Source organism: Otolemur garnettii, unplaced genomic scaffold, assembly GCF_000181295.1.
Source record: "Otolemur garnettii isolate 467f Iridium unplaced genomic scaffold, OtoGar3 scaffold00081, whole genome shotgun sequence".
In the NCBI taxonomy this organism is placed as follows: Eukaryota; Metazoa; Chordata; class Mammalia; order Primates; family Galagidae; genus Otolemur; species Otolemur garnettii.
Window position 1 is genome coordinate 4994178 of NW_003852476.1, and position 24999 is coordinate 5019176.

General features: G+C 35.9%; 1 protein-coding gene across 3 annotated transcripts in view; it reads left to right on the forward strand.

The window, feature by feature from the left end:
* The window catches only part of PCNX4 (pecanex homolog 4), a 44132-nt gene that overhangs the window by 13133 nt on the left and 6000 nt on the right, over positions 1 to 24999 (forward strand). For all 3 annotated transcript variants that reach the window (XR_002774496.1, XM_023515862.1, XM_012807985.2), the window contains exons 3-10: positions 9751 to 9930; positions 10020 to 10522; positions 10764 to 10864; positions 10985 to 11104; positions 16306 to 16669; positions 19155 to 19258; positions 22248 to 23290; positions 23740 to 23926. Coding sequence is in view for 2 of the 3 variants with exons in the window: in XM_023515862.1 (XP_023371630.1) it covers positions 9751 to 9930; positions 10020 to 10522; positions 10764 to 10864; positions 10985 to 11104; positions 16306 to 16669; positions 19155 to 19258; positions 22248 to 23290; positions 23740 to 23926 (2602 nt within the window). In the remaining variant the exon portion in view is untranslated. The remainder of the gene's footprint in view (positions 1 to 9750; positions 9931 to 10019; positions 10523 to 10763; positions 10865 to 10984; positions 11105 to 16305; positions 16670 to 19154; positions 19259 to 22247; positions 23291 to 23739; positions 23927 to 24999) is intronic.

Consider the following 24999-nt stretch of genomic DNA (forward strand, 5'->3'; position numbering starts at 1 on the left):
GTGTTTTGTGGAAGGTAGAACTTTTAAGTGTTTAAATTGCATATAAGGAAATTTCAAAGCAGAGTATTACAGGATTAGCTTCGTTTCTCCTGACTACTTGTAGTAAACTACAAAAGGTGATAGATGAATTGAAGAAATTTTTTAAAAAGAAACCAGAACTTGAAGGTACAGAAAATTCTCAGCCTATCCATAACATAAAACATGAGAAAGCATATTCTGAAGAGAACACCAAGGATGTGGGACCTGTCACTCACTAAAGAGCTCGTGGTGTTATATGAGCAGAAACACTGCCAGTTTGAATTGAAGGGGCTGGACACAGTGTGAAATGAAGGAAAGCTGTCAGAATTCTTGGGTTTGACAGGATGGGTTGATAGAACTATTCACCTGCCAACATGCACCATGCACACTAGTTATTCTTCAAGAAAAGAGGAAAATGCTAAAGGTGATTCAGAGATCATCAGGGCTACTACCTCAGCCAAGTAGATGGCTTCCTTCCAGAGTCTTAGGAGCAGGACCCCTGCCTAGATCTGGGTAAGGGAAGTTGATACTACCTGCCACCCAAGGGGCCTAGATGACAGAGTACAAGATCTAATAGAATTTGTCTTGCTAGGTTTTGGACTTCTGTCCCACCATAGTATTTTGGAAGCACATAACTTCTCTGTGCTATCACAGGTTCACAGCTGGATGGAGTTTTGCTTTAGTATGGATTATATTTAAATCTTACCCTTATTTAGATGATATTTAAGTGAGACTTTGTACTTCAGACTTTTAGCGTTAATTCTGCAATGAATTAACTCTTTGGAGGCTGTTGGGATGGAATTAATGTATTTTGCATGTGAAAAGGACATGAATTTGGGGGAGGTGGCCAAAGATGTGATATTACAGACTGATTGTGTTGCCCTAAAATGCTTATGTTGAAGCCCTAAGGCCCGATGTGAAGGTATTTGGAGGTGGCGCCTCTGGAAAGTAGTTAGGTTTTGAAGGTGGTCCCCACTGTGATGGATTAGTGCCTCAGAGCTTGCTATCTGCCTTCTCTTCTCTCTCTTTTCCCCTCTCCTTCTCACCACCCCATGCCATGTAAAGACACAGCAAGTAGGCAACCATCTATAAATCAGAAAGTGATCCTTTACCTCACTGTACTGACAGCCTAATCTTAGACTTTAGAAATTGTGGGCAAATAAATTTCTGTTGGTTAAGCCACCTACTCTATGGTATGTTGTTATGGCAGTCAAGCTGACCTAACATAAGGCATTTAAAAATTAGTTTGTGTAATGAATCTGACTTCTTCCTTCTCCAGTGGCTGTTTGCTGTTCCTTAACTCATAATCTCTTCTAATTGTGCCACATTTATAAACCAGAAGAAAATATAATATTCATGCAGTTCTTTACCTAATCATACATTAAAGAAGCATTACTAAGAAATTTATTATAAGTTGATTTCTTAATAGCACTACTACTTACCATAAAAAATATTACAGTTAAATGCTTGATTTTGAAAAGTTAGTAAAATTGAGTTTAAATGGTAGGTATACTTATTATGATCCCTTTTAAAAGATTTAAGCTTATAAGATTATTTTCAGGATACACATTCTTGAGTTCCTATCTGACTGTGCCATTTCTGAAATGAGACATTATATCCTTGCCTGAATACACTGTTGCATTTGAAATAATTTCCTAAGTTGTTTAAGTTTTTTTAATATCAGTTAATTTTTTTATATTTCATTTCATTTATTTATTTTTATTAAATCATAGCTGTGTACATTAATACAATCATGGATGCAATGTGCTAGCTTTATATACAAATAGAAATATTTTCATCAAACTGGTTAACGTAGCCTTCACCGCATTTTTGTAGTTATTGTGTTAAGACATTTATATTCTACACTTAGTAGATGTCACATGTACCCTTGTAAGCAGCACCGTAGGTGTGGTCCCACCAATTACCCTCCCTATACCAATCCTACCCCTCCCCTCCTGTCTCTCTCCCCTTTCCCCTTCTTCTTGGGCTATAATTGTATTATAGCTTTCTTAGTAGGGCTGAGTACATTGGATACTTTTTCTTCCATTCTTGGAATACTTTGCTAAGAAAAATATTCCAGCTCCATCCATGTAAACATGAAAGAGGTAAAGTCTCCATCTTTCTTTAAGGCTGCATAATATCCCATGGTGTACATATACCACAATTTATTAATCTATTCATGGGTCGATGGGCACTTGGGCTTCTTCCATGACTTAGCAATTACAAATTGGGCTGCAATAAACATTCTGGTACAAATATCTTTGTTATGATGTGACTTTTGGTCTTCTGGATATATACCTAGTAGAGGAATTGTAGGATCAAACAGCAGGTCTATTTTTAGATCACTAAGTATTCTCTAAACTTCTTTCCAAAGGGAACGTATTAGTTTGCATTCCCACCAGCAGGGTAGAAGTGTTCTCTCTTCTCCACATCCATGCCAACACCTCTAGTTTGGGGATTTAACAGACATCTACAGAACATTTCATCCTACCAAAATTGAATACACATTCTTCTCATTAGCCCATAGAACATCCTCCAAAATTAATCACATCTTAGGTCACAAGTCTAACCTCAGCAAATTTAAAAGAATAGAAATTATTCCTTGCATTTTCTCAGACCATCATGGAGTAAAAGTTGAACCCAGTAACAACAGGAATCTGCATACTCATACAAAAACATGGAAATATTCTCCCATTCTGAGGTTGTCTATTTGCTTTACTTACTGTGTTCTTGGCTATGCAGAAGCTTTTTAGTTTGATCAGGTCCCAGTAATGTATTTTTGGTGTTGCTTCAATTGCCTGGGGGTTCTCCTCATAAAATATTCACCCAGGCTAATTTCTTCAAGTGTTTTCCCCGCACTTTCTTCTAGTATTTTTACAGTTTCATGTCTAAACTTTAAATCTTTAATCCAGTGAGGGTCTATCTTAGTTAATGGTGAAAGGTGTGGGTCTAGTTTCAGTCTTCTACAGGTCACCAGCCAGTTCAACCAGCACCATTTGTTCAATAGAGAATCTTTCCCCCACTGAATGTTTTTAATTGGCTTCTCAAAGATCAAATAATGGTAAGTATCTGGGTTCATCTCTTGGTTCTCTATTCTGTTCCATACATCTACCTCTCTGTTTTTCTGCCAGTACCATGCAGTTCTGGTCACTGTCAATTCATAGTATAGTCTGAGGTCTGGTAGCATGATTCCTTCTGCTTTGTTTTTATTTCTGAGTAATATCTTGGCTATTCGAGGTTTTTTCTGATTCCATATAAAATGAAGTATTATTTTTTTGAGATCTTTAAAGTATGACAGTGGAGATTTAATAGGGATTGCATGGTAGGTAGGTAATATGAACATTTTAACAATGTTGATTCTTCCCAGCCATGAGCATGGTATGTTTTTCCATTTTTTAACATCTTCAGCTATTTCTTTTCTTAGAGTTTCGTAGTTCTCTTTATAGAGATCTTTCACATCCTCTGTTAAGTAAAGTCCCAAATATTTCATCTTCTTTGGCCCTGCTGTGAGTGGAATAGAATCCTTGACTTTTTTTCATCTTGACTATTGTTGGTATATATAAAGGCTACAGATTTATGAGTGTTGATTTTGTAACCTGAGATGCTGCTGTATTCCTTGATCACATCTAAGAGTTTTGTTATTGAATCCCTGTTGTTTTCCAGATATACAATCATATCATCTGCAAAGAGTGAAAGTTTGATCTCTTCTGACGGTATATAGATAATCTTGATCACCTTTTCTTCCCTAATTGTTAAATCCAATTGTTGAATGGTTAAGTTTAAGTCTAAAATTTCTTTGCTGAGTTTCTTATTGGAGGAACTATCCAACACTGCCAAAGGAGTGTTAAAATCTCCATCTATTATGGCACTGGAGGAAATCAAGTTGCTCATGTCTGTTAGAGTCTCTCATAAATTGAGTCTCATTCTGGTTGAGTGCACAAGTGTTAATAATTAAAATCTCATCATGTTGAGTATTACCCTTAACAAATATAAAGTGATCATCCTTATCTTTCCTTTTGTTGGTTTAAAGCCTATTGTGTCTGCAAATAATATTGTGACACCTGCTTTTTTCTGATTTCCATTTGCCTGAAATATAGATGACCATCCCTTCACCCTGAGTCTATATTTATCTATTAAGGTAAAATGAGATTCTTGTATGCAGCAGATATCTGGCCTGAGTTTTTGTATCCAGTCAGCCAACCATCCCTCTGTAGAGGGCAATTTAAGCCATTCACATTAATTGTAAATATTGATAAGCCTGGTAGAAAATTGGGGTATCAATTTTTTGAAACTCCAGTGGACATTTTTAATCCTTTCACCACTGTAGATGTTGGAATTTGATCAAAAGTTTCTGAGTGAGTTTACTTTTGTGTGGAGGATTGCATTTGTCCTTATGGAGGATAGGTCTGAGAATATCCTGGAAAGCTGGTTTAGTTATGGCAAGTTTCTTCAACATGTGAATGTCATTAAAGTATTTAATTTTTCCATCATAAATGATACTCAATTTAGCTGAATACAGGATCCTGGGTTGAAAGTTATTTTGTTTTAGGAGATTAAAAGTCGATGACTACCCTCTTCTAACTTGAAAGCTTTCAGCAGAGAGATCTGCAGTCATTCTAATATTCTTCCCCCTGTAGGTTATGATTTTCTTATGTCTGGCAGCTTTCAGAGTTTTCTCCATCATTTTTACTTTGGCAAAGTTAATTATAATGTGCGTAGGAGATGCCTTATTCGGGTTGAGTTGTACTCTTGGCATGTGTGGGAAGTCTCCTTCATTATCTCATGAAGAAGAGCATCTGTGTCTTTTGAAGCCACCTTGTCACCTTTAGGAATTCTTATAAGGCGAATATTAGTTTTTTTCAAATTATCCTACAGCTCTCTGAGAGAATGATCCATTTTGCTCTCCACTTCCCTTCCTCTTTCAGTGTTTGGAAGCATTCAAAAGCCTTGTCTTCAGTGTCAGAAATCCTTTCTTCTGGCTGCTCCATACTGTTAATGAGGGATTCTACTGTATTTATCAGATCTTTGAAGGCTGCAAGTTCTTATCTCAATGTGTCAAAATCTTTAGTGATTTTGTCTTTGAATTCCTTAAATTCTTGAGACAACTTTTGAAATGCTCCTTGAATTTCTAATTCTAACTTTACCTCCATTTTATTAATCTTATTTGCAATCCAAATTCTAAATTCGATTTCTGACATCTGAGCCATTTATTTATGAATGAGATCTTTTATTGTGTCTCCCATGTCATTCCTTGGGGGAGTTGATCTACCCTGGTTATTCATGTTACCAGAGGTTTTCTGCTGATTCCGCCCCATGATTATTTTACACCCTTTGGCTAGATGAGCAGATAAGGTGAAGTTGGGTTGGGGGCTCCTGGAGTAGTGATTAACCAGCCCTTTGCCCAAGACCTTGGACTGTACCAGGACCTGGGACTGTACCTTTTCCCCTAGAGCTTTCCCAAGGACCTGTACAGTGCTACAGCCTGAGATACTAGGGGTCTGCTTGGTGTGGTGGGGCTAAGTGGCTCTGTCTTGTTTTCAGCTAGTCTCTGTCCTACCCTAGTGAATCAGTTACTCTGGGTTGAAATCTCACCCTTCCTCCCCATGTTCAACTTCTGGAAATGGAAAATCAAACCTTCTCATAACCACACCCAGGGTACCACTTTGAATAGTTCTCGGGTGATTGGCCCAGTTCAAGAGATCCAAATCATTTGTCCCAGTCAGCACCTGTTCTCAAGTGAGGGAGTCAAAAGGTCTCTGGCAACTGGATAGCAGGGGTCTACTGGCAGTTCAAGTATGATTCACTCTGGTGCTTTGTGCAGTCAGCTGGACATTCCCCCCCCTCAGCAAATGAATTCGTCTGGGAAAGTTAATGCCTCCTTCTCCACCTTGCACTTCTGTCACACCCAGTCACTGGTAACCCCACAGGGCTATGACCTAGTTCCCTCCAATGAGATGCTCCAGGGGTTTGTGCCTGCCTGAGTCAGAGAGAGAGCTATGTCTCCTTGGTCAGGGCACCCTACTCTGCCACCATCCAGCAGGGGGAGCTGAGGCCTGACAACCTTGGGTGCTTAATGGAAGCTGGTGTGGTTCACTCAGTTCCAGCACTGCCCCTGATTGAGATGCTCACACGAAAATTTTTTGTAGAATTTGTGTTTCTGTCCTAGCTATATTCCCCTGAGGACCAGGTGCCGTTTGAGTTCACAGAAACTGCAACTCAGTTACGGTCTGTGCCGCTACCTGGAGCTGGCGTGTCTGTCTTCGCTGCACTCTGTGTCGGGGCAGACATGGTTAGAGCTCACACTTGGCTCCTAGTTCCTGCCTCTCCCTGCCTGCTTTTGTCTCAGCTATGATCCCCTGGGGGTGAGGTGCTTTTTAGGCTCACTAAAGCAGTCCTTCTGACTCAACCCTGCCCTGGGAGTATGCCATCTCTGCCTGTGTGTATTCTAGTCTCCATCCCTGCTGTGCCCCACCCTGGCAGGTTCCACCTCAGGCATACCCTTTGCTCACAGGGCCTGTGTTTCCATCTGTTCCTCCGGTGGCTGCCACCGGAGAAGATGCCCAGCTTCTCTGGTTGCCCAAAGAGGCAGGGAGTGTCTCTCTAAAATATCCCTAGGGATGAGCCTCTTGTTCCCCGACTGCTGCTGCTTTTCTGTGCCATAGGGTACCCCCTCTCCCATATGGTTCCCTCAGTGCACTATCTTCTTACACCTGTGCCGCAGAATCAGCACAGACCTGCAACAGCCCACACTTTGTCCACACCTCTTGAGAAAATGCAAAAGAATCTGGACTCCATGGGGGACAGGCTTCCAGACCTCGGGGGTGAGAGTGGAGGGGAGTGCTGGGAGTTCAGAATTGCAAGTAGACAATATATACAGTTTTATATAGTTTCATGCCTGGCAGGAGATTACTATGAGACACTAGTAGGGGAAGGAGTTCTGGTGTTTAGACAGTCTATCCTGTGGGATAAAATGGGAGGACATTTGAACTCTGCTTGCTTATTTGGAGAAAGTATACTGTGAGCTGTTCTTTTGGGGGAGGCAACTCCCATCCGCTTGGTGATGGATTTTGTACCTATTGTTTGTTTCCTTGGGGTTGCAGCTTGCCTCAGCAGGGTTGATGTGCATTCTTCAACCTTCTCTCTTGGCTCAGCTTAAAACCATCAGCTTATTTGCTAAACTTTTGTCCCTTAACTCTCCTTCTGGATGGGAGCCTCTGTGGAAAGCTGGCTCCAGTCAGCCATTTTGCCTCCGCCCTCTTAGTTAATTTTTAATTCAGTTTCTGCATTGTTTGTTTTGATGTAAAAGTGCATAAACATTTTTTAGTAAATTCTTACTGGATTTAATATACAGTTTTAATGTTTAAGTGAAAGTCTTTTACTATGATGAAAGATACAAAGGACATTCTCACATCTATTTTTAAAGAAGACAGTGACTACCTAAAAAAAATTATCTCCCATCTCACTTTTTGAAAATTTTAGCTTATGATTAACATATAATAAAGAACTAGAATAACGATTATATAGAGGTGTGATACTGCTGCCAAGTGATACAGGAAGTGCATGCACTCTTCAAATTTAAACAGTTGTTGGATCTATCAGATTGCTGCTTAGTTTTATTTCAGAGGATGTAAAAGAAAGATGAAGAAATGAGCCCCACTGTGTAGTAATCTTTTCTTTCCTCATTCTTTATACAGTGCAGTTGCGTAACAATTTAAAATGACTTTTTCTGTGTATTTTTGTAAGACAAACATTGCAATACTAAAAGATTCTCTGAGATTGTTTGAATGAATAATACAACATTTACATTATTTAAGCCAGTATAAAAAACATCTTTTTTCTTGGCATATGGATTTTAGTGGGCAGAATTTGAAATTTCTTTTTTTACCCGAAGACAAGGTCTTGTGTTGCCACCCAGGTTGGAGTACCGTGGCACAGTCACAGTACACTGCAACCTAGATTACCTGGGCTCAAGCATTCTTCCCACCACAGCCTCCTAAGCCTTGGCTACCATGCCCAGCTGAAATATTTTTAGACTTGTTTATCTCAAAGCATATATTTTTTTTCATAAGGAGTAATATTTTTTTAACCCTAGAAAATTCATGTTACATTATCAGAAACATTCAGATTTAAACATTTTTCCATATTAAAAAATTAACCACAATAAGCCTTTGTTTGGGGCTGAGTCTTATATATAGGATTATAATGACAGCATTTGGTCACTTCAGTTACATATGCTTATATTAATTTATGTATATCCTAGTATGTAAATACCATGACATAGCTAATTGTTTGACAAAAAGAAATTTTAGAGTCTAATTTGGGTAAAATTATCTCGTTCTTGAGTATGTTTGCAAAAGAGGTGTTATTTGAGGGTTTAAAAAAAAAGAATATACAAACCAGCAGGTTTTCTTTGACGTTCCTGTGGCTTTTTATGTGTGATTTGATTTCTTGATTTTTGTTACTTCTTCTCAGAATGAATGAAGTTAAGTTTTATTTGGAAATAAGTTGATAGAACATCACATTGTATTTTAGCATCACTTTGTAGACCTTGTGGTCATTTACTGTCTGCTTATAAAATTTGAGGGACATACATTATGAGGCAGAGAACGTTAGCTAGTTTAGTTCTAGGACTTGTGAACAAACACATTATGCCTTCACTGTATTATATCCACAGTTGCTATACATTTGCTCTTGGCTGTCAACACACGTGGAGAAGTGTAAGATTAAGATAGCTTACAGAAGTCTTTTTCCTCAGCTTTAACTAGCAGTTCAGTATTTAAGGCTACTTCTAAGTTCTAAGATTTAGTTGTCTCTTTGGAAAGTTACCTTTAGAATTCCGTAAGTACTCTGACCTTGTTCGTCTCTGGATACGGTGTCTGGTTACTCTCATTCAAAAGAAAATTAGCAATATATTGATAATTTTTATTCTTCTGTGCTTTCAAATTTTATTAAATTATTTGAAACAATTTAATGAGGTTGTATTTGACAGGTAAATACAATACCAGTTATCAGTTTCTCCACCTAAGGTAAAAGCATTCTCTACTTAATGAGGAGACCATATTGTACAGATTTGTGTTCTCAAATCCATTCCTTTGCTTGTAAAAACAGAATAGTATTATAAATGCTAGTTAATTCCTAAGTTTAGCCACAGAAATCAGTCATAACCTAAATAGCTCACTTCTGATAACACTGACTTCAAATTCTGGGTCTTGGGAGCAGGAAAATACAGGAGAGACTAGGGGGAAGAAGAGCTTTCTGTCTTGGCCAGATAATAACACGTGAATGTAAAGCTTTGACTTTCCAAAGTTACTTGCAATTTCAAATTACAAAATTTTACACTTTTTAAGAATCATTGTCTAACTCTACCCAATGTAGTTTAGACATTTAGGGGAGAAATACTTCTGCTCTGGCCTCAGTTCAGTTTTACATATCCCTGTGTTCAGTTTCTTACTATTCAATGATGTTTTTTAATTACTTCTTTGCACATTTGAATTCACGTATTCTCTGAATGTGAAGCTTGCACACAGTTGAGTAGGGGTAATTCCTGGTATAAGGGGAAGGACAGTGGTCACAATTTATATGTGTTGATCATTTATAAATAGGATTGGGTCCATTCTGTGTTTCCTTGTTTTGTTTTGGGGTGTGTGTTATTCTTCATTGTTTTGCTTTTCTAGAAAGATCCTTTTCTATATATTACTTTGTATGATTTAAATGTTTTCTTTTTCCTTATAGGTGTATGGTAAATATACCAGCTTTAAAACAGACGAATCAGATTCTACACGTCTTGTTTATATTTTTACCCTTTCTGTGGGCAGGTGGGATTCTGCCCCCACCTGATGCACTTTTCTTATGGGCAATGGAGCAAGTTTTAGAGTTTGGCCTTGGAGGCTCATCTATGTCAAACCACCTACGGTAATTATTTAAAAATGTTGATGTAATATGTAATTTATTCTTAAAGAACGTTTTAAAAGTAAATATTTTTTTCTCCTTTTCCCCTGCAGGTTATTGGTGATGTTCGTCATTTCTGCTGGAACAGCTGTAACATCATATTTCATTCCTAGCACCACTGGTGTGGTTCTTTTCATGGCTGGAGTTGGTTTCTTACTAAGTCTTAACCTAACTGACATGGCTTTTGCCTTCAAACGCAGTATGGCTAGACACAAAGTTAGAGTCAAACCTAAGACTTTAGAAAAACAGTTTATGCAGAAGGAATGCCTTTTCTATATCATAGTATTGATCTTGGCTCTCTTAGAAACTAGTTTGCTTCATCACTTTGCTGGTTTCTCACAGATTTCCAGAAGCAGTTCCCAGGTTATTTTTGGCTATATTTTGATGACTTTACTTATAATAGTGTGGATACTTAGAGAAATTCAAAGTGTGTATATCTTTGGAATTTTCCGAAACCCTTTCTATCCGAAGGATGTGCAAGCTGTCACTGTGTTCTTAAGGAAGCAAAAAAGGCTCCTGAAGATTGGTGTTGCCAGGAGGATTTTGCTGACTCTAGGTAGGAAGATAAAATCTACTAAACTTATCAATAATATCTATAAAGTGTTCAAAAATATTATGGGATTCCAATATTTGTGTAATACTTCACATAAGTGTTTTTTCTTTTGGTTTTTATTAGTTTTTTTAATTAAATGTGCTCAAAAGAAATATTTGCCAGATAAAATTTTTAGAAGGGATTACTTTGCCTTAATTAAATTTGTCTCCTTTTTTGTTTGTTTTTGTTTGTTTGTCTGTTTTAGTGTCACCTTTTGCTATGATAGCATTTCTTTCATTGGACAGTTCCTTACAAGGGCTCCACTCTGTGTCTGTCTCTATTGGATTCACAAGAGCTTTTAGAATGGTAATCCTAATATGTATTTAATAGTATTTTTCTTTTACTAAATTTAATTGTGATTTTGTTTAGTAGTTTGCTTAAATTATCAAATTCTGCCTAATTAAAGGGGATATTTGTATACTGCAGGTATGGCAGAATACAGAGAATGCTTTACTGGAGATAGTCGTTGTGTCAGTAGTGCACTTGATCTCTAGTGCAGACCTATGGTGGAACAGAAGCCTGGATACTGGAATCAGACTCTTACTGGTAAATGTGCTTTTTAAAAACTTATGGAAATAACATTTCACGTACCGTAAAATTGTATCCATTTAAAGTCTACCATTTAGTGGGATTTATTCAGAATTTTTCAATCATCACATGCCAATTTCAGAATAGTTTCAATATCCCCAAATGAAACCTGTGTACCTTAATAGTTATTCCTCACTCTTCTTCTCCATCCGACCTGCCACATAGTATAATCCCAGCAACCATTAATTTATTTTTTGTCTGTATGTGTTTGCCTATTCTAGACATTTCACATGAATGGAATTATGCAGTATGTGGTCTTTTGCATCTGGCTTCCTTCATTATATGTTTCTAAGGTTCATCCATGATATATCATATAGCATGTATCAGTATAGTCATGTGCTGAGAAATGATGTTCCAGTCAATGACAAACCACATATACAATGGGGGTCTCATGAGACAATAAATTATGCCCCCTAGTGATGTAGCCCTCATACACAAGTATCTGGTGATACGCATGTAAATGTACCTACTATACTGGCAGTCATATAAAAGTATAGCACATGCAGTTGTTTACAGTACATAATACTTCATAATGATAATACATGACTGTATTACTGCTTTATGTATTTTCTATACCATGCTTTTCATTTTTATTTTAGAGTATACTTCTACTTATTAAAAAAAAAAAAGTTAACTGTTAAATAGCCTAAAGCAGGTCCTTCAGGAGGTGTTCCAGAAGAAGGTGTTGTTCTATAGGAGATACTGACTTCAGGAGTACTGCCCCTGAAGCCCTTCCAGTGGGACAGGATGTGCAGGTGGAAGACAGTGATACAATGATCATGTGCAGGCCAAGGCTAATGTGTGTTTGTGTTTCAGTTTTGTTTCTTTTTTTTGAGACAGAGCCTCAAGCTATCACCCTGGGTAGAGTGCTGTGACATCACAGCTCACAGCAACCTCCAACTCCTGGGCTCAAGCGAGTCTCTTGCCTCCGCCTCCTAAGTAGCTGGGACCACAGGCAGCCGCCACAACACCTGGCTATTTTTTGGTTGCAGCTGTCACTGTTTGGCAGGCCCGGGCTGGATTTGAACCCTCCACCTTAGGTGTATGTGGCTGGCGCTTTAGCCACTTGAGTCACAGGTGCCAAGCCTGTGTTTCAGTTTTTAACAAAAAGTTAAAAGAATAAAAATTTTAAAAGTTACAAAGCTTATAAGGATATAAACAAATTATTTTTGTGCACCTGTACAATGTATTTACATTTTAAGCTAAGTGTCATTACAAAAAAGTCAAAAAGTTCTTTAAAATGAAAAGGTTTGTAAAGTAAAAAAGTTGTAGTAAAGTAACTTAATTAAGAAAGAAAAGTCATTTTTATAAATTTGGGGTCGTCTAAGTGTACAGTATTCATAAAAGTCTGCAGTTGTGCATGATAATGTCTTAGGCCTTCACATTGATGTTCACTCACCACTCCCTTAGTATCTTACCCAGAGCAACTTACAATCCTGAAAGCTCTATGCACAGTAAGTGCCATATTCAAATGTGGCATTCTTTATATTTTATATTTTTACTGTACCTTGTCTGCGTCTATATTTGTTTATAGACATAAATACTTACTGTTGTGTTACAGTTGCCTACATTATTCAGTACAGTAGCATGCTGCACAGATTTGTATCCTAGGAGCCATGGACCTAGGTGTGTAGCAGGCTATACTGTCTAGGTTTGTTTAAGTATACTCTATGATGTTTACACAATGATAAGATTGCCTAATGAGGCATTTCTTGGAACATATCCCCATCATTAAGTGATGCGTGACTGTACTTGATTCTTTTTTATTGCCAAATATCTCATTTTATAGATACGTGGTATCCACATGAACTTTATTTATCAGATGATAAATGTATATGTTTCCCTCCTTGACTATTAAGAAGATATATCTCTGTGAACATTTGTGTACACATTTAGGTATGATGATATATTTTCATTTCTCTTGGGTCTAAATAAGTAGGACTGGAATTTCTGGTCATGTAGGAACTCCATGTTTAGGGCTTCCGAGTACTCCAAAACTGTTTTCCAAAGTGGCTGCACCGTTTTACATTCTCAGCAGCAGCATAGAAAGATTCCCGTTTTTCCCTATCTTTGTAAGATTTATCACCTAGTGTTTTCATTATGGCCCTATTAGTGGGTATGACCTACCACTTCATTGTGATTTTGATTTGCATTTCTCTGCTTGCTAATGCTGCATCTTTTCATGCATATGTGGACCATTTATATATATATTTTTTTTGGACAAATGTCTGTTCAAATTTTTGCCCATTTTATTTTGAGTTATTTGCCTTTTTATTATTGAGTTGTGAAAGTTTTTTATTTTTAGACAGAATCTTACTTTGTTGCTCTCAGTAGGCAAGTGTAGAGTGCTGTAGCATCATAGCTCATAGCAACCTCAAACTCTTGGGCTCAAGTGATCCTCCTGCCTCAGCCTCCCAAGTAGCTGGGATTATAGGTGCCCACCACAACACCCAACTATTTTTAAAGACAGGTTCTTACTCTTGCTCAAGCTGGTCTTGAACTCGTGAGCTCAAGCAATCAACCTGCCTTGGCCTCCCAGAATGCTAGAATTACAGGCTAGTGTTTTGAGAGTTTTTTGTATTCTAGATAAAAGTCCCTTGATAGACATATAATATACACAAAATTTCTCCAATTCTGTAGGTTGTTTTTTTCTTTCTTGATAATGTCCTTAGAAACATAAAGGTGTTTAACTTCAGTGAAGTTTAATTTATTTTTTCTTTTGTTACTTGTGTTTTTGGTGTCATATCTGACAAACACTAGTTACTGTGTTTTCTTCTGAAAGTTTTATAGTTTTAGCTCTTATGTGGGGGTCTGTGGTCTGCCTTGAGTTAACTTTTGTATATGACGTGAGGTTCCATATTTATTCTTTGGGATATAAATGTACAGTTGTCTTAGCACCATTTACTGAAAAGAATGTTCTTCCCTGGTGACATTTCTTGGTACTTGTGTCAAAAATTAAATGACCAGAAATGTTAATGTTTACTTATAGATGATTGTGAGTTCTCTTTTATTCATTTGTGTGTGTGTCTTTATGCTGCTGCCATACTGTTTTGGTTACTATGACTTTATAGTAGGTTGTGAAGTAAGGTAGTGTAAATCCTCCAGCTCTGTTCTCCTTTTTCAAAAATATTTTGATTCTTCTAGGACCCTAAATTGCCCTATAAGTATTAGTTTGAGCTTGTCAGTTTATGCAAAAAAGGCCTCTGGGACTTTAATAGGTATACCTTGAATCTGCAGATCAATTTGGGAAATACTGCCATCTTAAAAATCCAATCCATGAACATGAGGTGTCTTTTCATTTATTTATTTATTTTTGTTTGGCAGGCCTGGGTCAGGTTTGAACCTACCAACCCCAGTGCACAGGGCTGTGATACAGGCACTCAACCGTTTTCATTTATTTAGATCTTTAATTTATTTCAACAATGTTTTGTTTTTTCAGTGTACAAGTCTTATACTTCCTTTATTAAATTATTCCTAAGTGTTTTATTCCTCTTGATTTTATAAATGGAGTTGTCTTTTTAGTTTTGTGATTTGGCTTATTTGTTGCTAAAGTATATAATATAATTTTTTATATTAATATGGTATCCTGAAACCTCACTGAACTCATTTATTTGTTCTAACGGATTCTATTAGAACCTAATAGTGGATTGTTAGGATGTTCTATATATTAAGATCATGTCATGATCTGCAAATAAGAGATAGTTTTACTTCTTTCTGTCCATTCTATATGCCTCTCCTTTCTTTCTTCCTGCCTAATTGCAACAGTGAGAACTGTAGTATAATGTTGAATGGAAGTGGTGAGAGGGACATCTTACGAGCAAAGCATTCAGTCCTTCTCTGTTAAAGATGTCAGTCTTTTTACCATTAAGTATGGTATCAGCTAAGGATTTTTTACCAGGTTGAAGAAGTTTCCTTTATTACTCAGTTAATTGTTTTTGTCATGAGGAGCATTGGATTTGTCAAATGCTTTTTCTGTGTCTATTAAAATCATGTAGTTTTGTGGAATGCTATTCATCCATAAGAAAAGATGGACACTTTACATCTTTTATGTTTATCTGGATTGAGTTGAAACACATTCCTCTCAGTAAATTTTCTCAAAAATGGAAAAAATATATCCAATGTACTCAATACTAGTATGAAGACAAATATGTAAACAATTACCCATATGAATGATAAAATACAAATGTAGTCTAGCAAGGGGAAGGGGAGAAGAGGGAGAACAGGGAAGGGCGATTGGCAGGATTTCACCTAATGTGCATAATGGGAAGGTGTTCAGCTCAACTGGAACTTGAACTTTACCTTGGAAATGAGAACAATGTAACCTAAAAATTTGCACCCTCATTTTAATTTGAAATTGAAAAAAAAAACATGTAGTTTTGTCCTTTAATGTATTAGCATATTAATATGTTGATTGATTTTTTATTATTAAACCAACTTTGTTGTCCTGGAATAAATCTCACTTGTTCATGGTATTTAACCATTTTTATTTGTTTTAGGGTTTGGTTGGCTAGTATTTTGTCTGTCTATATTCATAAAATGTGTATGTGTGTGTGTGTCTTTCTTTGTGATGTCGTTGTCTGGTTTAGGTATCCAGGTAGGGCCAGTATTATAAAATGAGTTAGAAACAATTCCATACTCTTCTATTTTCTGGAAGAGTTGGTGGAGGATTGGTATTGATTATTCTTAAATGTTTTGTACTGTTCAATGTATATCTTAATGTTTTATAGTTTGTAGTATTTCAAAGTCCTAAAGCCATCTGAGCCTCAGCTTTTCTTTGTGGGTAGTTTTTGAGTTACAAATTTAATCTCCTGTTACAGGTTTATTCAGATTTTTTATTTCTTCTTGAGTCAGTTTCAATAATGTATGCCTTTCTAGGAACTTGTTAGTTTCATCTACATCTAATTTGTTGTCATATAGGTCTGCCTTAAGGGTTCATACACTGTCAGTTCTCCTTAGTGTGACTTTTTCCTTTTCAAAGAAATCCCAGACTTTCAAATGTGGTCTTATTTATTGTGAAGTTGGAGAAAATTATAACCAAAAATATAAGGGCTTTTTCCTTAAAAATACTAGAATAATAAAATTAGTAGTTTTTCTTATGTGATCTTGAGAATTTGTGAAGTCTTTAAGAATAAATAAAATCCATTTTTATATCTCTGCAGGTTGGTATCATACGTGATCGTTTGACCCAATTCATCTCTAAATTGCAATTTGCAGTGACTTTACTTTTAACGTCATGGACAGAAAAAAAACAACGTCGAAAAGGAACTACGACTTTATGGGCACTCAACATTGTTTTTTCTCCACTTGTGTTGGCACTCATAGTTTTATCTGCACTACTCTCTTCTCCTTTATTACCCCTCTTCACCCTTCCTGTGTTCTTGGTGGGGTTTCCCCGGCCTATTCAGAGTTGGCCAGGAGCAGTGGGCGCCACCGCCTGTGTGTGTGCAGACACAGTGTACTATTACCAGATGATCCCTAGACTGACTGCTGCCCTGCATGCTGCAATGGCAGCTGGAAGTTTAGGTAAGTAAATGGGTTGTGCTTAAGAAATCCTCACTAATGTATTTCAAATAGAAAAAAAGAAAAGAACACACATAATAACTGTCTTTTCAACCAATCATAAAACAGCATAACAACCATAACACTTTGATGTATAGACTAAGAAAAACTAAGTAGGAAATAGAAATATATCTCCCATTCCTTGTTTTAAGGTAAATAAAGTTATAAAAATACTAAGGGAAAATTTCATTGAGGTGACTTGACAACTTTTTAAATGCATTTTCTTAAATAAAGTCAGATTATAGTCCTGCCATTGAAACGTGAAAACACCTTTCCCCAAGATATCCATGAATTTATAATGAGCTCATAGCAACTAGATCTATAATGAGTGAAAACTAGACTTACAAAATATCAAATTGGAAGAGTATATATGAAAGTTTTGTTCCTATCTCAGTAGTTACTGTATAGAGAGTTTAGCAGGCTGTTAAGGTTAAGGTTGCTGGGCAAGATAACATAAAAACTTTGCTCAGAAATCTGTAGGGTAGCCTCCCAGTGGGAGGTGCTATGCAAGTATTAGCAAGAATGCAGATTTTTGAAGGGAATGAACAAATTTTATGAGGTTAAATGCTTTTATTGCATACTACTGTCAAATTTCAACTGGCAATGTACTTCTCAGGGTTGATTTTAGATAAGGTACAAGCTGGTGACAATTGTGTGTCAGCTCCTACCATGGGCTTTACCCTGAAACTTATTTTGGAAATGGCAGATGATTTCCATGCAAACTGATTCTAGACTTAGTAGCAATTTAAGATTATAATTTTAATAAAATGCTTTCTTGGGTTGAACTTTTCTAATTACCTGTATTATGTGAGCTAATTTAGGGAAAAAAAATTTATAGTGAAAATTTTTCTTTCTTGAAGGAAATATTCTGTGTTTTTAGTAATTTTATCCGTACATCATATAATGCTGTACTACTTTTAAAAAAAAAAAAAACACCTGTGCAGTTAAACTCATATCAGGAAATGGTAATAAGGCAAAAATTATATATTATCAAATCAGTTGTACTCAACCAGTATATTGCTGTGAAGTATTTTCTGGTGGGGAAGAAAGGAAAGGAGGTAACATTACATTTGCATCTAATGGGCAAAAATGAAAAAAATTGACACTACGAATTTTGGCCAGGAAATAGGGGACAAGAACTTTCAAATTCTATTGGAAGGGAATATAAATTCATACAACCGCCTTGACAAAGTAAATAGGTGCTCTGTAGTAAAGATGTACATGGCTCTGGAATTTCAGTTTTCAATTCTATGATCCAGTGATTCCAATTCTAGAACAACTCTAGTACATGTTCTGATGGTCCTGAACATGTTCTGATGGTCCTAAAGACCACCCACAGGTTAGATGATTCCCTAGGAGGACTCACAGTTTAGATTTATTATAGCAAAAAATGCAGGGCAAAAGCAGGAAAGGGAAAAGTCACTTGGGGTAAAGGAGACCAGGCACAAGCTTCCAGGAGTCCTATGCCAGTGGAGTCACACAGAGCATGCTCCGTTCTCCAGCATCAAGTTGTGACATGTGTGATATGTTAACTGTCAGAGAAGCTCATTTGAGACTCTGTGTCCAGGGATTTTTTTATGGGCCAGTCATGTTGGCACTCTCTGCCTATCACATGCCAATATTCTAGTCTCCCCAAAAGAAAACACATGCTCAATATACTGTAATGTTTGCACAGACACAGTGAGAGGGTCTTAGCAGTTAGGGTAGTCCCCCAAACCAATCTTTTATGCAAGCCTTTCAAAAAATAGCAGTCCATCCTACTATGTTAACTCTTTTTCTGTATCACATGTTGTACATGTAGGCTTGTGCAAAGATAATTTCTGCAGCATTATTTATGATAGTGAAAACCAGAACATCTGAAATGTTCTCAACCAGGAAATAAATACTCAATTTCAACTGTATTTATACAGTGAATTTTTAACAGCAGTTACAATGAATTAACTTAGCTTTTTGCAGTAGATATGACCATTGTGTAGACAGACTATAGTATTGAAAGAAAAACTAAGTTTTAAAAGTATCTGACACTGTGATAGTATTTGTAAACTTTAAAACCATAAAACACTTATGTACATATATATAAAAAATCCAATTTTATATATAATTAATGTGAAATAGGCATTTATATAATTAATATATTTCCTAATATGTTTAACATGTATTTCAGATTTTATTCTGTACAAGTTTTTAATTTTTTTGTTTTTTCTAGAAAATACATTCTTGATTTTTTATGTATTATCACTTGTAGATGTCTCTTCTAACTGCCTTTTAAAATGCTTAATTCAATGCCTCTTGCTGTACAATGAATAGTTTTTCTGTTCTTGACCTAACAAGAGGGTAGAAGGAGTCATGAATCAATTCTAGTTGTGTTATCATTTTTGAAGATTCACATGGCAAAATTAAAGAAACTTGAAAAATTATTATCTTCTTTTTGTCTCTTAATTTGTTATAGGCCTTCTCTCACCTGGGTCTCATTACTTGGGACGTTTTCAGGATCGTTTAATATGGATAATGATTCTAGAACATGGCTATACTTACTGCTGTATTAACATCAAGGTCAGTGTGCATTGAAACCTCTCTTTTTATAGTACAAGCATAAAATGTTAACCGGTTACACCTGGAACACTTAATAGCTTTTTAAAAGTGTATTTCAATAAGCACATATTGATAAGTAGACTAATGTTGGTTATATAATAGAGCATGGTAACCAAATATATTCTCTTCTTTCCCTCTAGTCTTTTATCCCGATCTCAAAAGTGTGAATCAGTAATTTTTTTTTTTTTTGAGATAAGGTCTTACTCTGTTGTACAGTACAGTGGTGAAATACCATATGTAGTAGCTCATAGCAGCCTCGAACTTCTGGGTTCAAGTAATCCTTCTGCCTCAGCTTCTCAAAGTGTTGATTATAGGCATGAGCCACCATGCTTGCCTGAATCAGTATTATTTTTTAACTCCTATATGAAATAAACATCTCAATAAAAACTGTCTCTGATTCTATTGCTCCTACTGGCTATACCCTATTTCCCTCCTTCCCTGAAGAGGAAAATGCCTGATTAGAGATGGTTATTATCATATCTCCAATTTTATTTCTTCCATTCTATCTTCAACTTCAGTTTTTGACTCCACCAAACTGCTCTTGTTGAGGTTACCATGACCGCCATGTTGTTAAATCCAGCGATCAGTTCTCAGACCCACTCTTACTTGACCTGTCAACAGCATTTGACACAGTTGATGTCTTCACTTGTTTTTTTTGTTGTTGTTGTTGTTGACCTACTTTGGTGGTTGCTTATCTATTCTTTGACATCTTATCATTAGAGTGCCCCAAAGCCTAGTAGTCCTTAGTGATAACTATCCTTCTGGTTGCTCAGGCCAAGAATACTTGAGTCCTATTTGACATCTTTTTTGTTTATATATAGCACATCCAGTCTAATAAGAAGTCCTGTTGGTCCACCTTTCAATCATATTCTATATCCCATCATTTTTTACCACCCTGGTCTCAGTCATCTTTATCCCTTATCTGGGTAATTGCTTTAGTCCTAATTGATCTCCCTGTTTCCCCATATGCCCCCCTATACTCTGTTGTCAATCAGAATGATATTTAAAATCTATATTAGACTATATTACTTTTCTACTCAAAAACCTATAGTGGGTCTCTTATAAGGCCCTAAATGGTCAGGCTCCCTATTCTTTTCTGGCCTTCTCTGTTACTTTAACTCTCACTCTATTCTAGGCTACTGGCTATTCCCTCCGCTTGGAACTCTTCTTCCTTCGGATATCCATATAGCTAACTTCCTCACTACCTATGAGTCTTTGCGCAAATGTCACCTTTGTAATGAGATCACGTGTGGCCATCATTTTTAAAATTAGACTCCCACTCTTGTCCTAGCAATCTCAGTTCCCCCTTACCTTGCTTTACTGTACCTTTAGTTTTATCATTGATTGCCCATATTCCTCACTCTTTAATATAAATGTCACAAGCATCAGGATCTTTTTTTCTGTCAGAAGTATTTCCTGCATCAAAATAGGCCTTTAACAAATATTTGTTGAATGACTAGTGAATGAGTGATTTTTTTTGTCTTGGCACAGATTGAATAAAATTCTGGTGACTAAAAATATGTCCCTTTAGTCCAGTGTTTCTCAAAATGCAATCCCTAGACTAATACTATTACTGTCTCCTAGAAATTTGTTAAAATTCTTGAGCCCCACCCTGGACCTACTGAATCAGAAATTCTGGGGGTGGGCCCAGCAATCTGTGTTTCACATGATTCTGACCCCCTTCTGCTCTTGTCTAGCCATTACAAGTATGAGAATGACTAAGGACATTTTGGTAACTTTATTTTATTCTATTTAGAAAATGGTATGGTTTAATAATAACCAAATAATGTAGATCTTTTTATTGGCCTTTTGTGCTCTATGACATATGTGGTTTAAAAATACACTTTTTTTGGTGACTTTTTTTTTTTAAAGACAAGCAGGTAAGCTATGCCATCTGTTAAGATTTATATAACACTTTAAAGTTTACAGAACTTAGTCTAATCTTCCTAACCCTATGTGCTGGATTATTTTTCTTTGAAAGAGAGAGAAAATGAATTGCAGAGAGTAGATGACCTAGTCAAGGTATGTGCCAGTACCTGGTAGAAACACTCCTTAAAAATATGTTCTGAATGTGCAGATAGTCTTGCAAAAATATATAAATAAATAGCAATCATGTAGAAAACAGTGACCTGGTACATCCTCTTCAAGTTATTCTTTTTAAGGAGGTACTCAAAATGTGCTTAAAGAGTCATAGAAGAACCTATTTATAATATTCATTTATTCAACATGTATTTGTTGCATACCTAATGTGTGCCAGGTATTGGTATAGGCATTGGGTATATTGTAGTAAACAAGAAAAAACTGTTTTATTGAGTTTATATTGTAATTGGAGGACACAGACAATAATCAAATAAAATCTGTATTATTATGTTACCATAAAAGTATTAGAACAGAATGACAAATTGTGGCATCTTTGTACAATAGAATAATGCTATTAGTCTCATATAAAGTTGGGAAGGAAGGACACATAACATAGTGTGTAATTCCAATTTTACTTTTTTATTACAAAAAATTATAATTTAAAAGTTTTTTTTTTTTTTTTTTTTTTTTTGCAGTTTTTGGCCAGGGCTGGGTTTGAACCCACCACCTCTGGCATATGGGGCTGGCGCCCTACTCCTTGAGCCACAGGCACCACACAATTTAAAAGTTTTTAATATGTGCTTCAGCCTTGACTATAAATGTAGTCTTTTAAAATTATGTTCATACTTAATAAATGTTTGGCCAATTTCTAGTAATCTCTATTCTGTGTTTTAAAATAGTAATATTTTTTATTTATCTAATATCAAATGTGTTAAGTGCCATTACGTTTAAGTTAGGGTGTAGCTCTTGAGTTAAAGAAATTTTTTTGTCATTTTCCATACTTTTTAGGATGAGAGCCTATAAAAGACTAATTAGTGTACTCCGTGTAATGAATGATTATAAACTCAAGTACTATTTATTTTATCTTCAGGGGTTAGAATTGCAGGAAACATCCTGTCATACAGCAGAAGCTCACAGAGTTGATGAAGTTTTTGAGAGTGCTTTTGAACAAGAAGAATACACAAAAATATGTTCCTTTAATGAACACTTTGGAAATATCTTGACACCCTGTACTGTTTTGCCTGTGAAATTATATTCTGATGCCAGGAATGTTCTATCTGGCATAATTGATTCTCATGAAAACTTAATAGAATTTAAAGGTGACCTTGTTAAAGTACTTGTATGGATACTCATTCAATATTGCTCCAAAAGGCCTACCATGCAGGAGGATGTTCACGAAACTGAAAATAAAGGGAAAGAACCCCTAACAATATTGCCTGCTTTGAATACTTCACCTCATCCCCAGTCCCTAGAAGATTTAGATAGTGTACGTTCAGAAACTTTTGATGACTGGTCTGAAGATAGTATTTTTGATGATACGCCAACTATCGAAAAAGAAAAAGAAGAAAAAGATCAGTTGAAAGATTTTCCATGTACAAATTTGCCTATTCCAGGATCAGTCGTAGAATCACAGCAAGTTGATGATCATTGTACAGGCACAGATCCTGAGCATAGTTGCTACAAGGCAATTAAATTAGGATACCCTGCTGTCGACAAAGGAAAACAAGGAGACATGGCATATATTCCTCTCATGGAGTTCAGCTGTTCACAGTCTCACTTAATAAGCTTACCTAAAGAGTGGAGATCTACCTGTATGCCTAATTCCAAAGTGAAGGAGATGAGCTCATTATTTCCAGAAGACTGGTACCAATTTGTTTTAAGGCAGTTGGAATGTTTTCATTCAACAGAAAAGGCCTCAAATGTACTAGAAGAAATTACAAAGGACAAAACTTTAAGAGATTTTTATATTCATACCATAATGACTTGTTATTTTAGTTTACTTGGAATAGACAATATGACGCCTAGTCCTGGTCTTATATTAAGTGTTTACAGTGGTGTTTTACCTTGGTCTGTTACCTTGGATTGGCTCACAGAAAAACCAGAACTATTCCAACTAGCACTGAAAGCATTCAGGTAACTCATTTTGATTATGTATAGGTTGTAAAATTGGCAGGAAAATGTTGATTTTTGTTTTAATCACCTAAAACAGTGGTTCTCAACCTTCCTAATGCCATGGCCCTTTAATACAGTTCCTGTGGATCACAACTCACAGGTTGAGAACCGCTGATCTAGAAGAAGGTAGTCCATTTCTGATTTTTTTTACATTACTTTCTTAAAAATGAAAGAAGTGCTTAGTATGTATTGAGATTATATTAGGAGTTCACTTGTTTATATGTAAAACCTGTTTTTCATATGACTTACTGGATTTGCCCACTGTAACTTCATCATTCTCCCTCAGCATTTTACCGGAATTATGTATAATTTTGTTAAAAATTATTTATGTTAAAAATTTATTGAACAAAGTCTGTTTCATCTATAAAGCTGATAAAAACTCTAAAATTCTTTGCTTCTCCATTTTATAGGTATACTCTGAAACTTATGATTGATAAAGCAAGTTTAGGTCCAATAGAAGACTTTAAGGAGCTGATTAACTGCCTTGAAAAATATGAAAGTGACTGGTACATTGGTTTGGTATCTGATGAAAAGTGGAATGAAGCAGTTTTACAAGAAAAACCATACTTGTTTTCTCTGGGGTATGATCCTTCTATGGTAAGGTTAAAAATGTATTTATCATTTTCATCTACCAACCTTAAAGAATAGAAATAAGTTATGAAGTATTTGAACTAGGTGATAAATCATAGAACATTCTGGTTGATATATTAATTATAGTTAATTAAGGCATTTTATAATTGTGACTTTATGGCCAAGATAGTCCAACTCCAGAATAGCTTTTTACTTTTTGTTTTTTACTTTAACATTTACTTTTGCCAACTGAATAGGAGTCAATTAAAACCATTATGTAGCCATTGTACAATAACTGACCTGTAAGAAACCCACACCTGTGTAACTTGCTATAGCATATTTGACTAAATGGATTGTATTCCTATGCCCAATTTAAGTGTATGAACTATGATGTGTATGAATTATGACTCTGGATTTGATTTCTAGAAGAGAAATTAATTTGTAAGTGCTAAAGTACTTCTTTTGCTGACATCTGTACTTTATTAAAGCAAATATAACCTGTGAAAATCCAAAGAGAGACTTAAGATAGGTGATGCCATTTCTAAAGATTTAGTACTTATTCTTATTTCATTGAAAATGTAAGCCAGGTATACAATATGAAAGATTCAATGTTACAAGCCTGTTGTGGGTTCTAGGTCTGTTTCACATTATAGTTTGAAGAGCTCTACAAATGTACTCCCTAAGAAAAGTGATGAAAAAATTATTTTTTAAAAAAGTTTGTCACAACATATGCTTACTTCATGTGTTTGTGTCATATTTTGGTAATTCTCACAATATTTCAAAACTTTTCATTATTATATCACCTATGGTTATCGTGCTCAGCAATCTTTAATGTTATTGTAATTGTTTTGGGGTGCCACAAATTGTGTCCATATAAATGGAAAACTTAACTGATAAAAATAAACAAAAAATAATAACAATAAGTAGTCATTTAAACCTTGGAAATGGTCTTAAAGGCATACAGCAAATGAAACATTTATTCAAGAAAATCTACTAAAACTCAGAAGAACAAAAAGAGACTGCAATATTTGAGCCAAGACCTACTTAGCAAGATGGGAAACTCCAAAGTGGTATAACCAATAACATGAGACTCACTCTTA